The sequence below is a fragment of the Salmo salar genome, chromosome 11 (genome assembly GCF_965601325.2).
Source record: "Salmo salar chromosome 11, fSalSal1, whole genome shotgun sequence".
Taxonomy (NCBI): domain Eukaryota; kingdom Metazoa; phylum Chordata; class Actinopteri; order Salmoniformes; family Salmonidae; genus Salmo; species Salmo salar.
In genome coordinates this window covers 95,518,889-95,543,370 of record NC_138301.1, presented here as the reverse complement: position 1 = coordinate 95,543,370, position 24,482 = coordinate 95,518,889, and the positions used below count along the sequence as shown (strand labels likewise).

The 24,482-nt window shown below is 43.1% G+C and overlaps 1 protein-coding gene and 1 long non-coding RNA gene across 2 annotated transcripts; one reads left to right on the top strand and one right to left on the bottom strand.

The window, feature by feature from the left end:
* The first annotated feature begins 3,871 nt into the window (after nucleotides 1–3,871).
* Nucleotides 3,872–14,009, top strand: ddx54 (DEAD (Asp-Glu-Ala-Asp) box polypeptide 54). Its single transcript, NM_001165357.1, is given in 19 exon segments — nucleotides 3,872–4,113; nucleotides 5,100–5,229; nucleotides 7,536–7,606; nucleotides 7,685–7,873; nucleotides 7,985–8,034; nucleotides 9,476–9,517; nucleotides 9,636–9,853; nucleotides 9,956–10,017; nucleotides 10,154–10,285; nucleotides 10,398–10,608; nucleotides 10,784–10,915; nucleotides 11,123–11,344; nucleotides 11,534–11,607; nucleotides 11,708–11,914; nucleotides 12,057–12,208; nucleotides 12,344–12,457; nucleotides 12,556–12,666; nucleotides 12,830–12,933; nucleotides 13,205–14,009. Coding segments are annotated over 19 exon segments (2,628 nt in total). The 5' UTR covers nucleotides 3,872–3,996; the 3' UTR covers nucleotides 13,495–14,009.
* An 8,926-nt stretch (nucleotides 14,010–22,935) lies between these two features.
* Nucleotides 22,936–24,071, bottom strand: LOC106563364 (uncharacterized). Its single transcript, XR_001319240.2, has 3 exons — nucleotides 23,998–24,071; nucleotides 23,284–23,328; nucleotides 22,936–23,103 (listed from the first exon to the last, which is right to left on the bottom strand). It is a non-coding gene; the product is annotated as an uncharacterized LOC106563364 (long non-coding RNA).
* Nucleotides 24,072–24,482: the final 411 nt, after the last annotated feature.

The following is a 24,482-nucleotide window of genomic DNA, read 5'->3' as shown; positions in this document are numbered from 1 at the left end:
AATTACCTCAACTACCTCGTACCCCTGCACATTGACTCCATACCGGTATTCCTTGTATAAAGCCACATTATTGTTATTTTATTGTGTTACTATTTCCTTGCGTTGTTGGAAAAGGGCTTGTTAGTAAACATTTCACGGTAAAGTCTACTACACCTGTTGTATTTAGTGTGTGTAAAAAATAACATTTAATTTGTGTAAGCTAGCCCTCGAAACCCCTTATGTCCCTGACAGGTTTTTACTGTTCATGCCAACTTCTAACCGCCAGCCAGCCCTCTGTGATGGAATATGAATGGGATCAGGGCCTGCCTGTTGCCATGGTGTTCACTTATTTACTCCACTGGCTTCAAATAAACCTTCTTTGACCTTAGAAATATGGTGGGATATCAAATGCTATCATTACTGTATGTATAATCTCTCGTGGACAGACTACGTAAACATATCGAGCATCTGACCAAATTACATGAGATTTTAGAGGGTTAACTGATTACTGTATGTAGTGTAACATTTGTCGAACTGGTGTGTACCAGTAGCTCAAGTGAAGACAAACAAAAAAGATGTCCGCCGGATGGAGGACAGGCAGAAAACCTGGTTGTTGCAAGTTGCAACATCTTCCTGTGCTGGCCCTAATGAGCAAAGGACCATGGGGCTTCAGTAGGGCTTTTGATATCTGCCATAGCTGTTTGTGAGCAGCAGCTGGTCCGGTGTTGGGTGAATTTGCCCCTAAATGCTGATCTTGGGCAAGTCTGGCATTTTCCACACTAATGGCTAAGGTTATGATTGGGGGAGGGGAAGCTGGTCCTAGATCTGCAACTAGGGGAAACTTCCCCCAGGAGCCTGTTGGTCCCCTAACTAGAACATGTAGAATACCTCGATGACATCACACAAAACAAAGTCAAAGGCGGGATTCAAGCAGGTTGGAGAGATCCCTAGGCAGTGCTACACTGAACTTTAGTTGATTATAGGAATAATAAAGATCTACATTAGGGTCTGAAATTATTGCCAACCTTGATAAAGATGAGCAAAAATGACTGTATAAAATAAATAATTCAAATACTGAGCTACAGTGCCTTGCAAAAGTATTCATCCCCCTTGGTGTTTTACGTATTTTGTTGCATTACAACCTGTAATTTAAATGGCTTTTTGGGGGATTTCATGTAATGGACATACACAAAATAGTCCAAATTGGTGAAGTGAAATGAAAAAAAATACTTGTTTAAAAAAATTCTAAAAAAGACTAAATGGAAAAGTGATGCATGCATATGTTTTCACCCCCTTTTGCTATGAAGCCCCTAAATAAGATCTGGTGCAACCAATAACCTTCAGAAGTCACATAATTAGTTAAATAAAGTTCACCTGTGTGCAATCTAAGTGTCACATGATCTGTCACATGATCTCAGTATATATACACCTGTTCTGAAAGGCCCCAGAGTCTGAAACACAACTAAGCAAGGGGTACCACCCAGCAAGTGACACCATGAAGACCAAGGAGCTCTCCAAACAGGTCAGGGACAAAGTTGTGGAGAAGTACAGATTAGGGTTGGGTTATAAAAAAATATATCAGAAACTTTGAACATCACACGGAGCACCATTAAATCCATTGTTAAAAAATTGAAAGAATATGGCACCACAACAAACCTGCCAAGAGTAGGCTGCCCACCAAAACTCACGGACCAGGCAAGGAGGGCATTAATCAGAGAGGCAACAAAGAGACCAAAGATAACCCTGAAGGAGCTGCAAAGCTCCACAGCGGAGATTGGAGTATCTGTCCATTGGACCACTTTAAGCCGTACACTCCACAGAGCTGGGCTTTACGGAAGAGTGGCCAGAAAAAAGCCGTTGCTTGAAGAAAAAAAGAAGCAAACATGTTTGATGTTTGCCAAAAAGCATGTGGGAGACTCCCCAAACATATGGAAGAAGGTACTCTGGTCAGATGAGACTAAAATGTATATTTTTGGCCATCAAGGAAAACGTTATGTCTGGCGCAAACTCAACACCTCTCTTTAGCCCGAGAATATCATCCCCACAGTGAAGCATGGTGGTGGCAGCATCATGCTGTGGGGATGTTTTTCATCGGCAGGGACTGGGAAACTGGTCAGAATTGAAGGAAGGATAGATGGTGCTAAATACAGGGAAATTCTTGAGGGGAACCTGTTTCAGTCTTCCAGAGATTTGAGACTGGGACCGAGGTTCACCTTCCAGCAGGACAATGACCCTAAGCATACTGCTAAAGCAACACCTGAGTGGTTTAAGTGGAAACATTTAAAGGTCTTGGAATGGCCTAGTCAAAGCCCAGACCTCAAACCAATTGAGAATCTGTGGTGTGACTTAAATATTGCTGTACACCAGCAGAACCCATCCAACTTGAAGGAGCTGGAGCATGTTTGCCTTGAAGAATGGGCAAAAATCCCAGTGGCTAGATGTGCCAAGCTTATAGAGACATACTCCAAGAGACTTGCAGCTGTAATTGCTGCAAAAGGTGTCTGTACAAAGTATTGACTTTCGGGGGGTGAATAGTTATGAACGGTCAGTTTTCTAGTTTTTTTTGTCTTATTTCACCCCAAAAGATATTTTGCATCTTCAAAGTGGTAGGCATGTTGTGTAAATCAAATGATGCAACTCCCCCCCAAAAAATCTAATTTATTTCCAGGTTGTAAGGCCACAAAATAGGAAAAATGCCAAGGGGGTGAATACTTTCGCAAGCCACTACATATTGTCTGCTCCAAAAAATGGGGAAATATATATTATTTTACACTAATACAATTGCTCAAATAAAAAGATTTTGTTTAACAATTAATACTTTTTTTCTCAAAAGTAAATATTATTGATACCCCTGTTTTCAATACCTTTCAGTACCTCACTTTACGAGGATAACAGCACTGAGACGTTTTCTAAAATGTTTTCTAAGTTGGGGAACACATTGAGAGGGATCTTAGACCAATCCTCCATGCAGAATCCTTCCAGATCCTTGATATCCTTCGTCTGCGCTTATGGACTGCACTCTTCAATTCAAACCACAGGTTTTCAATGGGTTTCAATTCTGGAGACTGAGATGGCATTGCAAAATGTTTATTTTTTTGGCCAATTAACCATTTCTTTGTCAAATTAAATTGTATTGGTCACATACACATATTTAGCAGATGCTATTGCGGGTGAAGCGAAATGCTTGTGTTCCTAGCTCCAACAGTGCAGTAGTATCTAACAATTTACAACAATACGCAAATCTGAAAGTAAAAGAATGGAATAAATAAATAAATAATTGTGGATCTTCATGTGTGCTTGGGGTTATTGTGTTGCTGGAAGATCCACTTGTGTCCAAGTTTCAGCCTCCTAACAGAGGAAACCAGGTTTTTGGCTAACATGTCCTGGTACGTGGTAGAGTTCAGGATGCTGTTGACCTTAACAAGGGCCCCAGGACCAGTAGAAGCAAAATATCCCCATAACATCAAAGATCCACCACAATATTGTACAGTAGGTATGGGGTTATTTTCTGCTTATGAGTTCTCATTTCAACGCCAAACCCACCACTGGCGTGCGTGGCCAAAGAGCTCTATTTTCATGTCATCTGACCAAAGCACCAGTTCCAATCCAAGTCCAAGCTCTGTATTGGATTACATGGAAATTGAGCTTTTTGGCCACACACACCAGTGGAAAAAGGCTAAGTGTAGTTATCCTCGCAAGGTGAGGTATTGAAATCATGACTTCTCAAACCCCCCCGCCCTGTTCTGTTTCGTAATGCGTTCCCGGAAATCTCGCGATGGTACACCTCTGGGTTTAGAAACTCTGTAATACTACTCACCAAAAAACACCATGACGTCATATCATGCGCCGACGCACGAGTCCTGCGTTTATAATCACACGTGTTTCAAAATGTCTGCAGTCTGTGTTGTTGTGTGCTGAACAGTCCATTTATTTTTGAGCACCAATCGTATTTTTTTTTATTATTCTGACTAGTTCAAAGCGTTGAACAAATTATAAAAAGTGCTGCTACTAATCACAATGGCTCAAAGAAAGAAGAAGCTAACTAAGAAAAAGAGACAGACTGGCCACCGGGAGCCTGACGAGTCGGATGGTGGAGATTTCGAAGTTGCTGTTAAAATTAAGGACGATGATTCTGTAAGACCCATTCGTTTTTCTGTTATTGTATATAGATAAACTATTTGCTGTAGTCATTTTAGCAAACCTATGTAAATCTACTTGCTATGAATTTACTTACCTAGTTGCTAACCCGTAGCTAGCTAACTAGGCAACTAACGTTAGCGATGGATGTCAACTTGTGTGCAGGGTTTGGCTTTGAGTTCGGCCTAGAATTGATTTATCGCCAATTACATTAACCACATTATTAAAGCTAGAAACTTAATTGAAAAAATAAAAAAGCGTTCTCCCCACCCCTGTTTTGCTAAAAAGTCAAGGAATGAGTCTGGAGAAATGTAATCACTCAAAATCGTGTACATGTCTATGGATGCAAGGATAGATCATCCATAATATCACCGTTTTAAGGCTATACAGCGTTTGTTTACGTTTTTTACGATAATTGGCTTAAAACAAGATTACATTTGGGGTTCTGAATAGGGTATGAAAAGTTAAAGTAACTTAATGAGGCGTTTTAAAGTTATATTCTGCAAGAATAAATGGGTATAGGAGCGCGAAGTGTACCCGGGTCTCTGGCGTAAAAGGCAAATTCTCTACGCATCACGCCAACACACTTGGTGGATATTGTAATGTGACTAATATCTAGCCCGCTCCGAACGGGAACGCACGTCCACATTCTTTTAAGTCCTTTCACATTTCCGGCAGTGCGTTCCGATGGCCTGACTGCGCCATCCGACCCCTGCCACCAATGTAGCGAGCGGGAAAGCAAACCCGGTCTCTGGCGTAAAAGGCTAAAATCCTGCGCAGTGCGCCAATAGGGTTAACCCACTTGGTCGGAATGTTAACTAGGCGCATATAGCGAGGATCGCTACAAAGTGCCAAATGTATATAGCAACTACGGATTCTAGCTTTTAAAGTCACGCTAGATTTGAATTTGAGTGGGAAATTGAGTTTAACAATCTCAAAAATGACAATGTCAAGGTATTTCATGCAATTAATGTGTTTTTCAGCCTGGAAGAAAGTTACCCCGGTTCCCTGGTGCTTCGTCAGAGTGTCTGTCTGACGTTGAACCAGACACCCGGGAGCTGGTCAGAGCTCAGAACAAGAAGAAAAAGAAGTCTGGGGGCTTCCAGTCCATGGGTGAGAAATTTGAGTAGGCTTATCTGAAGCCCGTCTTTGTAAGAACTCTTACAGATGTTATACAACAAGGGTGTCAAACTCATTCCATGGAGGGCCTTGGTTTTTCATTTCAATTAAGACCTAGGCAACCAGGTGAGAGGAGTTTCTTACTAATTAGTGACCTTAATCCCCGAGTTAATTGACGCACCCCCATCAAAATCTGCCAGTTTAAGCAAGAGATATTAGTCCCAATACACCGCATCCGTCTATGGCAGCCTTCCGCATCTGCGGTGGAAGGTGGCCTAGCCACAGCTGTGCTTGTCAGACCATGAGACAACACAAAAATCGGTCTTCTCACGAAAATGGCTGTACCGTAGTATGACTGCTCTGTGGAAAGATGACGCTCTCGCGAACACGATGGTGGTCTCTGTTTTGTTCTACGACCCCCACAAGTTACTCATCTGAAGCTACATTTTGCCTACTTAAAAAAAACGAGGTTAAATAGGTGTATTTTTTTTTTTAAACGCAGTACCAGTCAAAAGTTTGGACACACCTACTCATTCCAGGATTCTTATTTTTACTATTTTCTACATTGTAGAATAATAGTGAAGACATCAAAACTATGAAATAACACATATGGAATCATGTAGTGACCAAAAAAAGTGTTACAAATATATTTGAGATTCTTCAATGTAGCCACCCTTTGCCTTGATGACAGCTTTGCCCACTCTTGGCATTCTCTCAACCAGCTTTGTGGAATTTCTTTCCTTAATGCATTTGAGCCAATCAGTTTTGTTGTGACAAGGTAGGGGTGGTATACAGAAGATGGCCTCATTTGGTAGAAGACCAAGTCCATATTATGGCAAGAAAGGATCAAATGAGCAAATAGAACCGTCAAGCGCTATGATGAAACTGGCTCTCATGAGGACCGCCACAGGAAAGGAAGACCCAGAGTTACCTTTGCTGCAGAGGATAAGTTCATTAGATTTACCAGCCTCAGAATTTGCAGCCCAAGGAAATGCTTCAGAGTTCAAGTCATAGACACATCTCAACATCAACCATTTAGAGGAGATTGCATGAATCGGTCTTCATGGTTGAATTGCTACAAAGAAACCACTACTAAAGGACACCAATAAGAAGAAGAGACTTGCCTGGGCCAAGAAACATGAGCAATGAACATTTAGACCGGTGGAAATCTGTCCTTTTGGTCTGATGAGTCCAAATTTGAGATTTTTGGTTCCAACACAGTGTCTTTGTGACGCAGAGTAGGCGAACGGATGATCTCTGCATGTGTGGTTCCCACTGTGAAGCATGGAGGAGGAGGTGTGATGGTGTGGGGGTGCTTTGCTGGTGACCGTGTTGGTGATTTATTTAGAATTCAAGGCACACTTAACCAGCATGGCTACCACAGCATTCTGCAGCAATACACCATCCCATCTGGTTTGAGCTTAGTGGGACTATCATTTGTTTTTCAACAGGACAATGACCCAACACGCCTCCAGGCTGTGTAAGGGATATTTGACCAAGAAGGAGAGCAATGTACTGCTGCATCAGATGACCTGACCTCCACAGTCACCCGACCTCAACCCAATTGAGATGGTTTGGGATAAGTTGACCGCAGAGTGAAGGAAAAGCAGCCAACAAGTGAACAGCATATGTGGGAACTCCTTCAAGACTGTTGGAAAAGCATTCCAGGTGAAGCTGGTTCAGAGAATGCCATGAGTGTGCAAGGCTGTCATCAAGGCAAAGGGTGGCTACTTTGAAGAATAAAACATTTGGATTTGTTTAACAACACTTTTTTGCTTACCACATGATTCCATATGTGTTATTTCATTGTTTTGATGTCTTCACTATTATTCTACAATGTAGGAAATAGTAAAAAGAAAAACCCTTGAATGACTAGGTGTCTGAACTTTTGACTGGTACTGTATATACTTCCTGAGCTTTCTTATATCTCCTAGATATAGGACACACATCAAAACCTTATTCCTTATGATACATTTTTTCACTATGTTTTTTGCCATTTATGAACGTTGTTATTCAATGCGTTTCCTAGGGATTTTTTACTAAAGGCCAAATTTGTATAATTTAGCAACAAAAAAATTCATATTTATTTTGCTACTTAGAGGTCCTACAATTCACAATCAAATAGCTAAATGATCCATGGTATGACCCCCCCAACGTCTTAGACTCTAGAGAATTAATTAATCAACTACAAGGGAGGAGCGAAAACCCGCAGACACTCAGAGCTCCGTGGAACGAGTTTGACGTGTTATACAGCAATGTGTCCTGAGTATGTCGTAACATCCATCTTTTGTTAATTGCAGGTCTCAGTTACCCCGTTTTTAAAGGAGTCATGAAGAAGGGCTACAAAGTCCCTACTCCAATCCAGAGGAAGGTATGCCAGTGCCCTTGGATCTTTTCACTTTCACTAATATATCAGGTCGATTGTTTACGATACCTCTCTCCCTCTCAGACTATCCCAGTGATTCTAGATGGCAAGGACATGGTTGCCATGGCAAGGACAGGCAGCGGGAAGACTGCTGCGTTCTTGGTGCCCATGTTTGAGAAGCTGAAGGTTCCCCAGGCCCAGACGGGGGCCAGGGCTCTAATTCTGACCCCCACCAGAGAGTTGGCACTGCAAACCATGAAGTTCACCAAAGAGGTCAGGATATAAGACCACTTTAGGGATAGTATCTTGTACCACTTCAGGGATGGTATGTTGTATTGGTCAGTAAGAGCAAATAGTAACTATATTCCCTTTATTTTGTTTCAGTTGGGAAAATTCACCGGCCTTAAGACCGCTTTGATCCTTGGTGGAGACAGGTATTAAGTACATCTTCAGTCTTGTTGTGTTGAAATGTGTTATTGTCCTTATAAGCATCAACTGAACATTGAACAAGGCCACCGTACCAGACGGAATACCAGGGGGCATTCTCAAAGCATGTGCAGACCAGCTGGAAATTGTGTTCAGACATTTTCAATATATCCTTGTCCCAGTCTGTAATCCCAACATGTTTCAAGCTGACCACCATTGTCCCTGTTCCCCAATAGCTCCAAGGTACCTTGCCTAAGTGACTATCGCCTTGTAGCACACATCTTGAATTAGGAAGTGGTTTAAAGGCTGGACATGACACCATCTTCTCAGACACCCTAGACCCACTCCAATTTGCATATCGCCCCAACATATCCACACATGACGCAATCTCAATTACACTTCACACTTTTCTCTCCCACCTGAACAAGAGGGAAAGTAACTATGTGAGAATGCTGTTCATAGACTACAGCTCAGTGTTCAACACCATAGTCTCCTCCAAGCTAGGGACCCTGGGACGAAACCTCCGCAACTGGATTCTGGTCTTCCTGACGGGCCGGCCCCAGGTGGTGAGGGTAGGCAACAACGCCTCATCACGCTGACCCTAAACACGGCTTTGCTCCCTGCCATCCAGGACCTCGATATCAGGCGGTGTCAGAGGAAGGCCTGAAAAATTGCCAAAGACTTCAGCCCCCCAAGCCATAGACTGTTCACTCTGCTACTGTCCGGCAAACAGTACCGGAGCATCCGCTCTCAGACCAATAGGCTCCGAGACAGTTTCAGTTTACAGTTGACAGTTTACCCCCAAGCCATAAGACTGTTAAATAGCCAGACTGCTAAATAGTCAATTAATGGTGCCTAAATTATCTGCACTGACCCTCACACACACTAGACTATATCTACAAACAATATATGCACACACACACACTCTTACTCATTATTTGCTGCTATTACTCTGTTCTTTATTTTACTTGTATTATTATCTATCCTGATGTCTAGTCACTTTACCCTGCCTTCATGTACATATCTACCTCAAATACCTTATTATTATCTATCCTGATGCCTAGTCACTTTACCCTGCCTTCATGTACATATCTACCTCAAATACCTTATTACTATCTATCCTGATGCCTAGTCACTTTACCATGCCTTCATGTACATATCTACCTCAAATACCTTATTATTATCTATCCTGATGCCTAGTCACTTTACCCTGCCTTCATGTACAGATCTACCTCAAATACCTCTTACCCCTACACGTTGATCTGGTACTTCCTGTATATAGCTCCGTTGTCTATTTAATTTTATTCCTCTTGTGTTACCATTTTATTTTTAAACTCTGCATTGTTGGAAAGGGCTCATAAGCAAGTATTTCACGGTGAGGTCTACACCAGTTGTATTCGGCGCATGTGAGAAATAAAATGTGAGATGAACCTCTTGTTTGTTTTTCAGAATGGATGATCAGTTTGCTGCGCTTCATGAGAACCCGGATATGTATGTACACATGGCCTTCACAATGTACTGCTGTAATTTGCCATAATGCAATTTCAATCTATAAAAAGGATATGTTTTGTTCCCTGCTGTAGATTTGAGTTATGTCTTCTGCCTTCAGAATTATCGGTACCCCAGGTCGTCTGATGCACGTTGTCATGGAGATGAACCTGAAGCTACAGAGCGTGGAGTACGTTGTGTTTGACGAGGCGGACAGGCTGTTTGAGATGGGCTTTGCTGACCAGCTCCAGGAGATCATCCGGAGGCTCCCAGACAACAGACAGACTCTGCTGTTCTCTGCTACCCTGCCCAAACTACTGGTGGAGTTTGCTAGAGCCGGTAAGCCCACCCACAACCTCTGCCTTCTTCTGCAGCCTTTTCATAATGAGTTGTGTGCGAGGCGAGATCAGTAGTGCTCTGATAGGGGTGTGTTTTGTGCAGGGTTGACGGAGCCAGTGCTGATTCGTCTGGACGTAGACTCCAAGCTGAGTGAGCTGCTGAAGGTAAAAAGCTAAAGGACTCGCTAAAACACACGTTCAAAATAATGTGCGCCCGGTTTGAATCCGACATGTGAAACCTGTGATTGATTAATTTCTGTCATATAAAAGTAGCATAACATTGCGTTTTCTCCTCCCCCAGCTGTCGTTCTTCCACCTGAGGATGGATGACAAGCCGGCTCTGCTGCTCCACCTGCTGAGGAACGTGGCGAAGCCCCAGGAGCAGACGGTGGTATTTGTTGCCACCAAACACCATGTCGAGTACCTCAAAGAGGTGAGACCCCAGTGAATAAAAGGGTAAACTAATGGAATACGGTTTGGTTGTCCTCAGCCTTGTGCTTTTAAACACGTTTTGACTCTAACTCTGTGTGTTACCCTATGCTTAGCTGCTGTCCTCTGAGGGCGTGGAGTGTGCCTACATCTACAGTGCCCTGGACCAGACTGCCAGGAAGATCAACATTGGTAAATTTGTCCACCGCAAGGCCATGGTGTTGATTGTTACAGACGTGGCTGCTCGCGGTATAGACATCCCCCTGCTGGACAACGTCATCAACTACAACTTCCCCTCCAAGGCCAAGCTCTTCCTGCACAGAGTCGGTGGGTAACGCAAACAGTTGACTATTAATTGTGGTCAACATGATGTTTTAGGTCATCTTGACTTGTCATTTTATATAGGTGGGACAGAAAGGCCAGTGACAACCATCTGAATCAATGAAATATAGTGTCTTCCTCACCATTGACTGTCGGCTCATCTCTGCCTTTTCAACCCCAGGTCGAGTTGCTCGCGCAGGCCGCTGTGGAGCAGCCTATAGCCTTGTGTGTACAGATGAGATACCTTTTGTCTATGACCTCCATCTCTTCCTGGGGAGACCCCTTCAGCTGGCTACACCTGACCATCAACAAGGTACCAGCACTGGACATAAACATGTCATACACAGTGTGAGGGAATGGAACCATTGCTAACCCCTCCAGTTGTCTTGTCACGCTGGTTTTCTGTCATGGACACTCAATTCTCTTGCTTACTCTCACATATATTTCTCTCTGTCCTTTCCTCTCACTTCCTCTATCACTCTCTATCTCCTGCGTAATTTCCCTCTCTCCCTCCCTCCAGAGTCGGACGGTGTGTTTGGTCGTGTTCCCCAGAGCATCCTGGATGATGAGGAGTCCCAGCTGATCACGGCCCATGAGAACTCTCATGACCTGCAGAACCTGCGCCGCATAGCGGACAACGCCTACAAGCAGTACATCAAGTCCCGGCCCATGCCCTCACCAGAATCCTTTAAACGGGTCAAGAACACGGAGCTCCCCAGCATGGCTGTCCACCCACTGTTAGGTCAGTAGGATGACTGACCTGTGAACAGAATGGTCTTTCCAGTGCGCTGCAGATGGTCCATAAAGTTGTGATATTAATAAATGAAGTTTCTGTCTCAGTGGCTCCTCATCAGATTTAGGGTTCTCATGAAAATCCCACACAGACGGCTTCCTTAAAGTTGCTACGATATTAACCCACATTTCCCTTCAGGGTCAGGCTTGGAGAAAATGGAACTGGAGCGCCTTCAAATGGTGGACTGCATTAAGGGCTACAAGGCTAGAGCTGTGAGTTGGGATTGAAAATGCATATCAGAAACTATCCTCTGTAATGAATGAATAACCGTTAGTAATACTGTATTAAACAACCATGGCACTATTTCTCCAGACCATCTTTGAGATCAACTCGAACAGCAAGACCAATGCCAGCGTGGTGATGCGAGCCAAGCGTTCCAGGGACATGCGGCTGGTGGATATGTTCACACAGAAGAAGGAGGTTCTGGCTGCAGAGGGCAGGTATCACGTTCCTGTCACTCCCCTGCCCTCCACTCACCACACAGCAGACCAGGAGGACAGTGAAGAGGAGGACTTTCAGGTTAGCACTACGGAGTATCCATCTAGCGTGTCCGTGTTCCATTGCTAATCAACAGTGGCGCGTAGCACCACCACAGACAAAGTAGTATCATATGACTAGACCGGATGTCTCCCATGCTGTACTTCTGTAATTTGTCCACCAGGGTGTGTTCTCTGAGGTGGTGGGGGGGAAGAGGAGGAAGCCACAGGGGGATGGCGATACGGAGAGGCCAGACAGGAAGAAGACCAAACAGACTGGCCGCGATGAGGAGAACTACATCCCCTACAGACCCAAGGACTTCAACTCTGAGAGAGGGTATGGGAAAAGCTGACTACACAGTCCACTCCACTTTACCAGCTTTAAACACAAGACCAAAATAGTCATTCTGTGAGTGTAGGCTTATAGTACAACAGAGCCATAGTGATGTGACTCAGTGTTTGCTGTTTGCAGACTGAGCCTGGGAACAGAGGGCACAACGTTTGAGCAGCAGGCTTCTACTGCTGTACTGGACCTGATGGGAGACGAAGGAGACAGACTCAACCAGCACAAACACATGATGAAGTGGTAAGAGGGAACACCGCTGCGTGCGCACACACACACACACACACACACACACACACACCCCCCTATCGATCTCACTTGACGTCTCCATCTCTCTGCAGGGATCGCAAGAGGAAGCGCTTCGTCAAAGAAACGGGAAAGGAGGCAGACCAGAAGAAGAAGAAGAGGACGGAGAGCGGACAGATGATCAACAACAAGAACAAGAAGAACTTGTATCTTTGTCATCTCAGGCTGAACTTTACTGATGAAAGCTGTTAATAAGGTCTCAGAGGGGAATACCAACACCCTCAGCTTGTTGGGCATAAGTCCTCCCTCTTAATTGTACCACTGCAATGTTATTAGCATGTTCCATCTCCTTGACCCTGTGTGTCTTAGCTATGAGGAGTGGAAGAAGAAGTACAAGGTGGACGACGGAGGGGGTGGAGATTCGGATGGAGAGACCGGAGGTGGAGGCAGAGGAAGGAGGGGTGGAGGAGGAGGTAGGAGTGCAATTCATCAGAGGGCTGTAGCTAGAGTTTGGATCATTTGTGTCTGATGAGTGACTGTCTCTTAAGTTAAGCTGACATTCTCCAAGCTCCAGTCTATGGGCTCTACTACCTAAGATCTATTCCAAAACACTCAGCAATATCCAGTTTGATATATTTTGGCCATGTTACTTGCAATCATGTTAAAATAATGATGAACAATTGAAATGTTGCCTAGGCCCTTCTCTTCCCTAACCCTGTCTCACTCCCTCTCTCTCTCTTCCAGGCCGAGGCAGGCCTGGCCGGGGCCGAGGTGGCCCATCCAGGGGCCCCAACTCCCAGCCCCTGGGGCCCCCTGGCCAGCAGAGGGATGGTGGCTCCCGGGGCCCGCGCTCGGAGCTGAAGAGCCGGGACCAGATCCTGAAGCAGCGCAGGAAGACAGAGAAACAGAGGTTCCTGCAGAGTGGAGGCTTGAAGAAGCTCCGGGGCAAGGGCAAGCAGCGCCTTAATGACCAGAAGAAGTCTGGCTTTGGCCGTGGTGTCCACAAGAAGGGCAAGATGAAGAAGAGACTGTGAGGGAGGGGGCGAGGAGTAGATGAGGTGTGGAGGCTGTAGTGAGATAAGGAAGGATTGGCAGAGAGGTGAAAACGGGTGGAGGCTTCTTTTTTTTTTACCTCCATTAGAGGGTTATGGAGAAACTCCAATGGTGGATCTCAATAGCCTAAAGTTGCTTTCCTCTCATGACTCTTCTCCATTTGTACTGGTCGGTCAGTGCAAATGTAGGAAGTGATAGAAGCAGAGGAAGCCATTTCAGACTTGAGATGCACCCTAACCCAAAGGGTTCTTGCAGAGCTCCGTGTGTGACACCGCAGTGTGGTGCCAAGATAAGATCCCCATCCGTGTCCACGTATTTTATGTGCCTCAAGCCTTAATGCAGAGATTGTGCATGACGGGGCTGGAGCAAGTGAAACCTGTATTTTACAGATATATTTGCTTCATAACCTATCCAGATGGCTTGCTCTCTTAATATGATATTTGTATTTGTTTATGTATATTAATTCAGAGCGAATACAAATGTGATTATTATCATATGTGACTGTGTCATTCTTTCATTAGAAAGTCCAAGGAGGAACGGCAAAACCCATGACGGTAGATAATACAAAGCTGCCCAGTGAGTCGAACGTTGTCGACCACATTGTGCAAGAATAACCTTCTGCCATTCTTCACCACAAGGGGGCGGTAAAGCCTAGAGAGAAGTCTGCCAGCGAAACCACGGGTCACTACCAACATGTTGTCATTTCAGAGAGCTGTATTCATTTGACCCAGCTGACAGCAGAGCAACCGGAGGGTGTTGAGAGATTTGACTCCGGGCCAAGAGTGTGGTGGAGATTGAGGTTCATTAGAATAGGGAGATTTAAGGGAACGTTTCTGTCAGCAGAGAGCCACAAAACCAAAGTCTCGCGCCTCTAAATTGCCTCCCATCTCTCAGCAATAAGATAACTGTATTATTCTACATACTAAACAGGACATATTTGGGAAAGATCTTTGTAACAGAAGGAAAAGTAATGTACATGATCAAAACAGGGTTTTGGCTCAGATTTTCAATAGCCTTGTGAAGTTGTTTAAAATGTTAACATTTCATTAATGTTAAATATTTATAGAGTAATGTTAAACTAAAGATATGTGTGAATATAATACTTTGACTACATATTTGTAACAAAAAAAATCCCTTTTTATGAACTCTTAACTATACAAAAAATAATTAATTTTATAAATTTAACATACTAAAACCTACATTGGATAAATAAGTATGTTTTTGACAAATTTAAGTGTTTATCAATCTGTTTTTGTTATAGCCACCACTGAACTTTGCATTCATCATCATATACAGTGCCTTTGGAAAGTATTCAGAACCCTTGACTTTTTCCACATTTTGTTATGTTACAGCCTTATTCTAAAATTGATTAAATAAAGCATGTTCCTCAGCAATCTACACACAATACCCCATAATGACAAAGCGAAAACAAGTTTTTAGACATTTTTGCAAATGTATTAAAAATGAACAGAAATACCTTATTTACTTAAGCATTCAGACCCTTTGCTGTAAGACTCGAAATTGAGCTCAGATGCATCCTGTTTCCATTGATCATCTTTGATATGTTTCTTCAACTAGATTGGAGTCCACCTGTGGTTAATTCAATTGATTGGACATGATTTGGAAAGGCACACACCTGTCTATATAAGGTCCAACAGTTGACTGCATGTCAGAGCAAAAACCAGGCCATGAGGTCAACGGAATTGTCTGTAGAGCTACGAGACGGGATTGTGTCGAGGCACAGATCTGGGGAAGGGTACCAAAACATTTCTGCAGCATTGAAGGTCTCAAAGAACACAGTGGCCTCCATCATTCTTAAATAGAAGTTTGGAACCACCAAGACTCTTCCTAGAGCTGGCCGCCCGGCCGAACTGAGCAATCCGGCGAGAAGGGCCTTTGTCAGGGAGGTAACCAAGAACCCAATGGTCACTCTGACTGAGCTCTGGAGTTCCTCTGTGGAGATGGGAGAATCTTCCAAAAGGGCAACCATCTCTGCAGCACTCCACCAATCAGGCCTTTATGGTAGAGTGGCCAGACGGAAGCCACTCCTCAGTAAAAGACACATGACAGCCCGCTTGGAGTTTTCTAAAAGGCACCTAAAGACTCTCAGACCATGAGAAACAAGATTCCCTGGTCTGATGAAACCAAGATTTAACTATTTGGCCTGAATGCCAAGCGTCACATCTGGAAGAAACCTGGTAGCATCCCAATGGTGAAGCATGGTGGTGGCAACATCATGCTGTGGGGATGTTTTTCAGCGACAGGGACTGGGAGACTAGTCAATATCGAGGCAAAGATGAACGGAGGAAAGTACTGCGAACCTTGATGAAAACCTGCTCCAGAGCACTCAGGAGCTCAGACTGGGGCGAAGGTTCACCTTCCAACAGGACAACGACCCTAAGCACAAAGCTAAGGCAATGCAGGGGTGGCTTCGGGACAAGTCTGAATGTCCGTGAGTGGCCCAGCCAGAGCCCGGACTTGAACCCGATTGAACATCTCTGGAGAGACCTGAAAATAGCTGTGCAGCAGCGCTTCCCATCAAACCTGACAGAGATTGAGAGGATGGGAGAAACTCCCCAAATACAGGTGTGCCAAGCTTGTAACATCATACCCAAGAAGACCCAGGAGGCTGTAATCACTGCCAAAAGTGCTTTAACCAAGTACTGATTAAATGGTCTGAATACTTATGTAAATGGTATATTTCTGTTTTTTATTTTTAATAAATTAGCAAAACAATTTAAAAATCTGTTTTTGTTTTGTCGTTATGGGGTATTACTGTGTGTGTGTAGATTGATGAGGGGGAAAAAAACAATTTAATCAGTTTAAGAATAAGGCTGTAACCTAACAAAATGTGGAGAAAGTCAAGGGGTCTGAATACTTTCCGAAGGCACTGTATGTACCGAATGTGTGAAGTTGAACAAATGCTATTATTCTGTTTGCTGTGGTCTCTCTCTTTGAAAACCGAATGAGAGACGGCAATTCTGTTAACAGGGATGCTGGCCCATGTTGACTTCCATGCGTCCCACAGTTGTGTCTAGTTGGCTGGATGTCCTTTGGGTGGTGGACCATTCTTGATAAACACGGGAAACTGTTGCAGTTCTTGACACACTCAAATAAAAATGGCACCTACTACCATACCCCGTTCAAAGGCACTTTTGTCTTTCCCATTCACAATCTGAATGGCACACATACACAAACCATGTCTCAAATGATTCAAGGCTGAAAAATCTTTCTTTAACCTGCCTCCTCCACTTCATCTACACTGATTGAAGTGGATTTAACAAGTGACATCAATAAGGGATCATAGCTTTCCCCTGGATTCACTTAGTCAGTGTATGTCATGGAAAGAGTGGGTGTTCCTAATGTTTTATACACTGTGTACACGTAGCCTATCATAAGCCTGAACACACAGGGTCAGAGAGACAGTGGGTTTTGAAGTCCTGCCATTGTTCTACAGAGCAAGTCAGTTGACGTGACTGGAGAGACATACACTCCATCTGGATGTGGTTAGATGCAAGCGGTTGTTTGATATGTGTACATGCTATCATATAGGTTATCTATTGTCAAAGTTTTCCGTAGGGCCGCTCTACTAGTAGAAGGAAGATTTGTGGCTTCCATTTCTGTTTGGGAATTTACTTGAGGTAAATGAAGATGTCTGATTGGTATTTACAGTACCCTGATGAAGACAGCTTGGCTGTCGAAACGTTGGATATTACATTTTTGCATCTGAGCTCCTAGAGTGTGCGGCTCTCCTTTATTTTCAAGTTTCTGGTATTTACAGTTAACATTTATCATTGCCGAGACATCTGACGCGTACACCTCTCAAAAACGCACACAGGCACTTTGAGTAATATATAGCAGCTTCAAATGTTGCTCCCTAATCAATCACAGCTTCAAATGTTGCTCCCTAATCAATCACAGCTTCAAATGTTGCTCCCTAATCAATCAGAACTGGTAGACATTTTTCCATGACAAATCAATATTTTTGTTGAGTAAGCTACACAAATCCAGACATTTCATGTGTACTGAACTTGCATTCTTGCAGGGCCAAAATATAAATAATTGTAGCTATCCCAGAGACCCAGTATCCTCCCTGTTTAAATGAATAATACCCATAGTGTAGCACAGGAGCTTGTTGGCACCTTAATTGGGGAGGACGGGCTCATAGTAATGGCTGGAATGGAATAAATGCCATTATTATGAGCCGTCCTCCCCTCAGCAGCCTCCTGTGTAGTGTAGATATACAGTACATAGATAGCACTATATTGGCTACTCTAGAACTGGATGGGATCAGCAGGGAGAGAACAGTGTCTGTGATAGAAGTTAATCCCGTGGAGATACAGGCCAGTCTGGCTTAATCTCAGCCTGCCCCCTATCAGATGGCCCCTCCGTCCCCCTCTAGGTCAGTCCAGTGCAGCGCAGCAGCAGCTCTAGAGATGACTAAGAACGGCAGGCTTATCTGTGGTCCTGGCCCTGACACAGCATCCACTTGAGATAGGCCAGAGAGAGTGAAGCCTCAAGGCCCAGCAGGCTCACACAACACAACAGGACTGGCTACTATCGGCAGTGTATGCACGGGGATGACTGTAGTGGAGGATGGCTAACCAAACCACTCTCCACTAAACAGTCAGCTATTGTGACTGAGGAGGATGTTTTGGTTGTTGTCTCGGCCAGGCTTTTAGTTCGCTATAGGTCTGGACAGAGAAGGACAACGAGATTGGCCTGTAACACTCCACAACTCTCACTTTCTCATTAACACCATACAAATAGTATTTGTACATCATGTGGAACCGTTTTTTATACTCTCTGCCAATATCAACAAAACAGCTGTTTACGAATGTTTGTGTAGATATGCATACTTTTGAATGTATACTATTTTACCCTGCCAAATGTCTTAGCTTCATAGTCTGCATACTTCCCTATGTGGGCTTCAATCCTCTACTCCAAACATTGACAAGATGGCTGCCCTTTCTCAGGCTATCGCTCACAAGGCAAAGGGCACTCCTGGAATGACAGGAAAGAGATGACTGACATTAGCCTCTGCAGTTGCCGCAGCCGTTTCAGTCTCCAACGCACAAAACTGCTGACAACAACATATTACCCGTGGACGTTCCTATACACTGAGTGTATAAAACATTATGAACACCTGCTCTTTCCATGACATAGACTGACCAGGTCAATCCAAGTGAAAGCTATGATCCCCTATTGATGTCACCTGTTAAATCCACTTCCATCAGTGTAGATTAAGTGGAGGGGACAGGTTAAAGGAGGATTTTTAAGCCTTGAGATAATTAAGACATGAATTGTGTGTTTGCCATTCAGAGGGTGAATGGGCAAGACAAAATATTTCACTGCCTTTGAACGGGGTATGGTAGTAGGTGCCAGGCGCACTGGTTTGAGTGTGTCAAGAACTGCAACGCTGCTTGGTTTTTCACCCTCAACAATTTCACGTGTGTATCAAGAATGGTCCACCACCCAAAGGACATCTAGCCACAACTGTGGGAAGCATTGGAGTCAACATCGGCCAGCATCCCTGCGGAAAGCTTTCAACACCTTGTAGAGTCCATGCCTCGATGAACTGAGGCTGTTCTGAGGACAAAATGGGGTGCAACTCAACATTAGGAAGGTGTTCCTAATGTTTTATACTCCAGTGTATGTTTCCATATGGTTATATAGTATTTATGTGAGGGAGGATTTTGTGGAGTGAAATGTTTCAGTGTTCTCTTTGGTCACTGCAGGGTTAGGTTGGTTTAAAGTTGTGTTGTAATTAGGGTTGCTGTGTGTTAGAAATAGGAGTGTGGGAACACATTTGGCACAACCTTCTTCACATGCCTTTAAAATGGTCTTAAATAAGCTCCTAACCACAAGATACAACTCCATCCACTAAGGCACTTTTAATGTAGCAAGGAAGGCACAAAGATATGTCCTAAGTTCTGCTTCAGAGAAAATCGGATTTACTTTAGTCAATGCTTATGTTGAACTCAAATGCATTTCTGGAAAATTACATTATTACTATGTTAATTATGTTATCACAACATTCGCCCTTGATTATTGAATTATTATTGGTATGAATACTATTGTTCTTCCTTTAGTGTCCACGTTCTTACAACATTCGAACCTGTTCGGAATTACTAAGAGGTGGCATTGAAGGGTAGTGGGAAACAGAAGCATCTTCCAAAAATTCCTCACTGATCCAGAAACAGTGACGATTTTTTCCACCTCTCCTCCCATAGTTAATATGTTATTTCCCCTGGAAGTTCTTGGTTCGCTGCCACTCCTGGTGTGCCTTACTGGGCTCTATTAAATAGGACCTCAGGACACCTCTGGGGATTGCAAATGTGGTGGAATGGTACAGGCCAGCTGGTCTGTCCACCTTAACACACCCAGTCCCCCCCAATACACAGGAACGCCACATGTTACCACAAAGCTGATTGGCTACTGTCGGAGCCAATGACGTCCTGACTTCCAGACACTGACTGTGGTTTGGGAAGCTCAGCCTGTAGTGCATGCGCTGGCATGAGAGAGGGATTTAGTATTCATCTGATCGCTTTGCCAAGATGATCATTTTGTCATTCTATCATGTCAACAACTTCAGCAAAAGTGTTGGTAACATCGCTACTTAACATGTTGACTACATTACAATATGAATGTTCTGCTGTCTCATCTCCCCACGCCCCTCCCTTTCCTTTGATGATGGTATGATGCTTCCCATCCATCCTAATCATGCAAAATGGAATTAAACCCTTTGTCCAGGCACCACCACATGTCAGTGACATATGAGCAGTGGGCCGAGGCCATACTGTAGAAACGACTGCTTTATGATCTGCCTGAGTCTATGGCCCCATGTTGTAAATCTCCATTCACTCTCTTATAGACAGCAAGGAGTATTTTCAGCAGAGACGATTAGTCACACCATACTGCAGGAGAATGTGCTGCTGCGTCCTCTAGGAAGTAGACTCAGCACGCAAAGGGACCTTTTTAGGGCCCGTTTTGCGCCTCCTCTTTTCTCTTCCTTTCTTTCCCTTCTTCCTCTCCATTATGCGTTCAGCTGCTGAGAGAGCCAAGGTTTTTAAACCCTCTTGAGGGAGGTTTGGGAGGTCCTGAAGTAAGTATATGGCCTGTCCTGAGTTTCCATGTCAGTGAAAGTATTTGTGGTGTGGGTGGTGAAATACGGTACATTTTTGTCATTTGCTGTTTCACAATTTAATACATAATAAATATAATGTTTTCTACTTGAAATCACTCCACATAAGTTGATCCCCCCCAAAACTCACGAAAATCTGTCATTCTATATTGCTGACCACCACAATGACAAAAATGAAATGAAAAGGAATATGTAAATGCAAAAAAGCACAAGATTCTCTCATTAATTGAACATTGACCTTGATTGGCACTGTGTCTAGTATGTGTGGAGATGTAGAGCTGTATGTATTCAGTGTTAGAAGCTAGAGGAGAGGATGTGCAGTAGGACATAGGGCCTGTGGCGGCTGGGCTGGAGGAAGGGACGGCATTCTGGCAGGGAGCCATGCAGCACGGTGGTGGTTATTTTGGGGGAGGCTCAGGTGCCTGGGGCCCGATCAGAAAGCCCTTATAAAGACGTCCCTCTCAATGGATGGAAAGTGGGTTATCAGTCCCACTGTCGCTCTTCACAAGGCCAACTCGTTTGCATCTACTCAACACCTTCCTCCCCTCTCCGGCAGAGATGACCCCGGCTTCCTAAAGCGACCCTTTGGCTTCCCAAGCACTCTTAACACATCGCATTCTACTCGAGTGCTTTGGGAATGAACGAGGTCCCCTTTCCTCCCTCACTCCCTCCACCTTCTTCCTCATGTGTTTTGCATTATTTATGAGAAAATAAAGGGCCAAGTGTGTTTTGGCTTGGCCATATCATGGTGCAGCGGGTAGGTTAATGTGATTCCAGTCTTTGGGAAGTCCTAATCATTGTTACAAATGAGATATGTAAACCTCTTCCCTTGGTCGGACACATTCTGTGTGAGTGTGATTAGTTAGAACGTTAGCCCTCTGTTCTCCTGATTATGTGGCATGGAAGATGTAGTTCTTTCTGTCATTACTTCAGGGAACTGTCACAGGGTTAAAGTGACTTCCTCTTATTACCCACATGAAAACATTATAGTTTACTATAGAATACTATAGTACTTACTAAAGTATTCTGCAGTAAACTGTAGTATACTGTAGAATACTATACTACAGACTGTAGTATCCGTCTATGTGTAGTACTTGCTATAAAATGTTGTAGTACAGTATACTTAAGCAATAAGGCCATGTTGTGTCGTACATAAGAACAGCCCTAGCCGTGGTATATTGGCCATATATCACAAACCCCCGAGGTGCCTTATTTCTATTATAAACTGGTTACCAACGTAATTAGAGCAGTAAAAATAAATGTTTTGTCATACCTGTGGTATACGGTGCGATATACCACGGATGTCAGCCAATCAGCATTCAGGGCTCGAACCACCCAGTTTACAATGTAGAATACTACACTTAGAAAAAAAGGTTTGTTATAGAACCAAAAAGGGTTATATCGCTTACTTCATATATGGAACCTCTAAAAGTTCCATATAGAACCCAATGGTTCTTCTTCACGGAACCAAAATTGGTTCCATATAGAACCCTGTATGGTGCCATTTATGAATTATGGCTACTACTAATAAGGTAATATTTTTTAGCTAAGAATATAATATAAGTTAGTAAGTAGCCTTGCACAAGCCTTGGATATGAGCCTGTCTCTTGTTTCTGTAGCATGAGGAAGCTTGATGTACAAGTACACCACCTGGACAGGACGCTAGTCTATTGAAGAGCCTTACCCCCAGTCCATATCCTTAATGCTGAGTGCCAAGTTGTCACGTCCTGACCAGTATAGAGGATATTTTGTTATTGTAGTTTGGTCAGGACGCGGCAGAGGGTAGTTTATTTATGTATTATGGTTTTTTTTTGGTCACTGGGCTATGTTTGTATTTCTATGTGTATATTCTAGGGTAGTTTTTCTATGTGTAGGTTGGGTGCTGGACTCTCAATTGGAGGCAGGTGTTTCTAGTTGCCTCTGATTGGAAGTCCTATAAATAGGTGTGTGTTTTGTTTTGTCACTTGTGGGTAGTTGTTTGAGAGCACTGCTTTTGTTGAGCCTGCGGCTCTGTTCCTGTTGTTAGTTTGTTTTTCCGTGGTGTTCTCATTGTTATAATAAATATGTTCAGCACGCAACCCGCTGCGTCTTGGTCCCATTCTATCTTCCACGACAGCTGTGACACAAGTAAAGATACATCAGGTCCCATTTTTTACAGTCTTTGGTTTGACTCGACAATGGATTAAACTCACAACCTTCCAATCTCAGGGCAAAAACTCTAATCACAAGTCCACTGAGTATAATGAACAATGAAATAATGGAAAAAAGAATACCAGCATAGTTTAGAGATGTTATTGTCATTGTATGCAAACATAGTTTGGAAATATGCACTGTCTGCCAGGGAGGCATCTTTTTGTTTGAATGATGGCCAACGTCAATCTTGGTACCAAACTTTGTCTGACTTCTTCATGGAACAGTACAGTATGTGTTGTTGCCTGGCTGGCTCCTGAGAAGAAGAAATAAGAAGCAAATACGTGCAGTTGTTGTCAGCAGCAGCGACAGAGAGATCCTCTGCCTCTGATAGGTGGGTTACTGCCAGACTTAGAGTGTGTTAAAAGTAACCAATGATTAACTAGGCTATTGAATCACCAAGACACATTTTATTATAAATATTTTAGATACATACCTCCTCTCAGTCAGCCCAACTGTAATCCGACTCCACGATGAAATACTGAAATAATAGTAACAATTAGCTAATTGCCAATGGCAGGCTGGGTCTGTAGCTCTATCTGGTATATTCCATAATACAAAAGTATGTTTATTTGTAAGCGTTAGCTAGCTAGCTTGTAAAGTGACTAATTAAAGAAGCCTAGGTTTTTCCTGCATGGCAAGCTACCTTACGAACGGTGCTCAAATTCTAATACAAATCTATCTATCTATCTATCTATCTATCTATCTATCTATCTATCTATCTATCTATCTATCTATCTATCTATCTATCTATCTATCTATCTATCTATCTATCTATCTATCTATCTATCTATCTATCTATCTATCTATCTATCTATCTATCTATCTATCTATCTATCTATCTATCTATCTATCTATCTATCTATCTATCTATCTATCTATCTATCTTATCTATCTATCTATCTATCTATCTATCTATCTATCTATCTATCTATCTATCTATCTATCTATCTATCTATCTATCTATCTATCTATCTATCTATCTATCTATCTATCTATCTATCTATCTATCTATCTATCTATCTATCTATCTATCTATCTATCTATCTATCTATCTAGCCTAGCCTAGCCTAGCCTAGCCTAGCCTAGCTATAGTTTATCAAAGGACGTTGGCTTCATATATTTGAATTAAATAATCAACTTTGCTTACCTTAATAAATTGAAAAAGAACTTGCTTATTGGTAGGCTATTTGCAAGTTCAACCACAATGGCTGTTGGTTTTTGAATCAGAATGGCAGTTAAAATATGAATTTACCAAAAGGTTCTAAATAGAACCCCTTTTTTAATCTAAGAGGGTATGCTTTAATTCAACTCATTATTTCCTCTCGCTTCTAGCTAGCCTTTAGTTTGCAACAGCACAGATTTGTATGAACCTTGCTGATTGCCACTCCGACCTGGGCAACAATGTTTAAAAATGTGAATTAGATCTCCCCCTGAGAGAGATAATAGTGTCAGACGTCAACTAGCCATTTTTCTGACTAGGCAAAATCGTGCAGCAGCATCATCATTAATATGGATATATATGTTCATGCAAAATTGCTAAAACAAATGAAAAGGGAGCTAGTTAGTTGTCATTTCAGAGTTTGATGTGACTGTGTTAGCTTTTATTAGCTGTTTGCTAAAATCCACATTAGC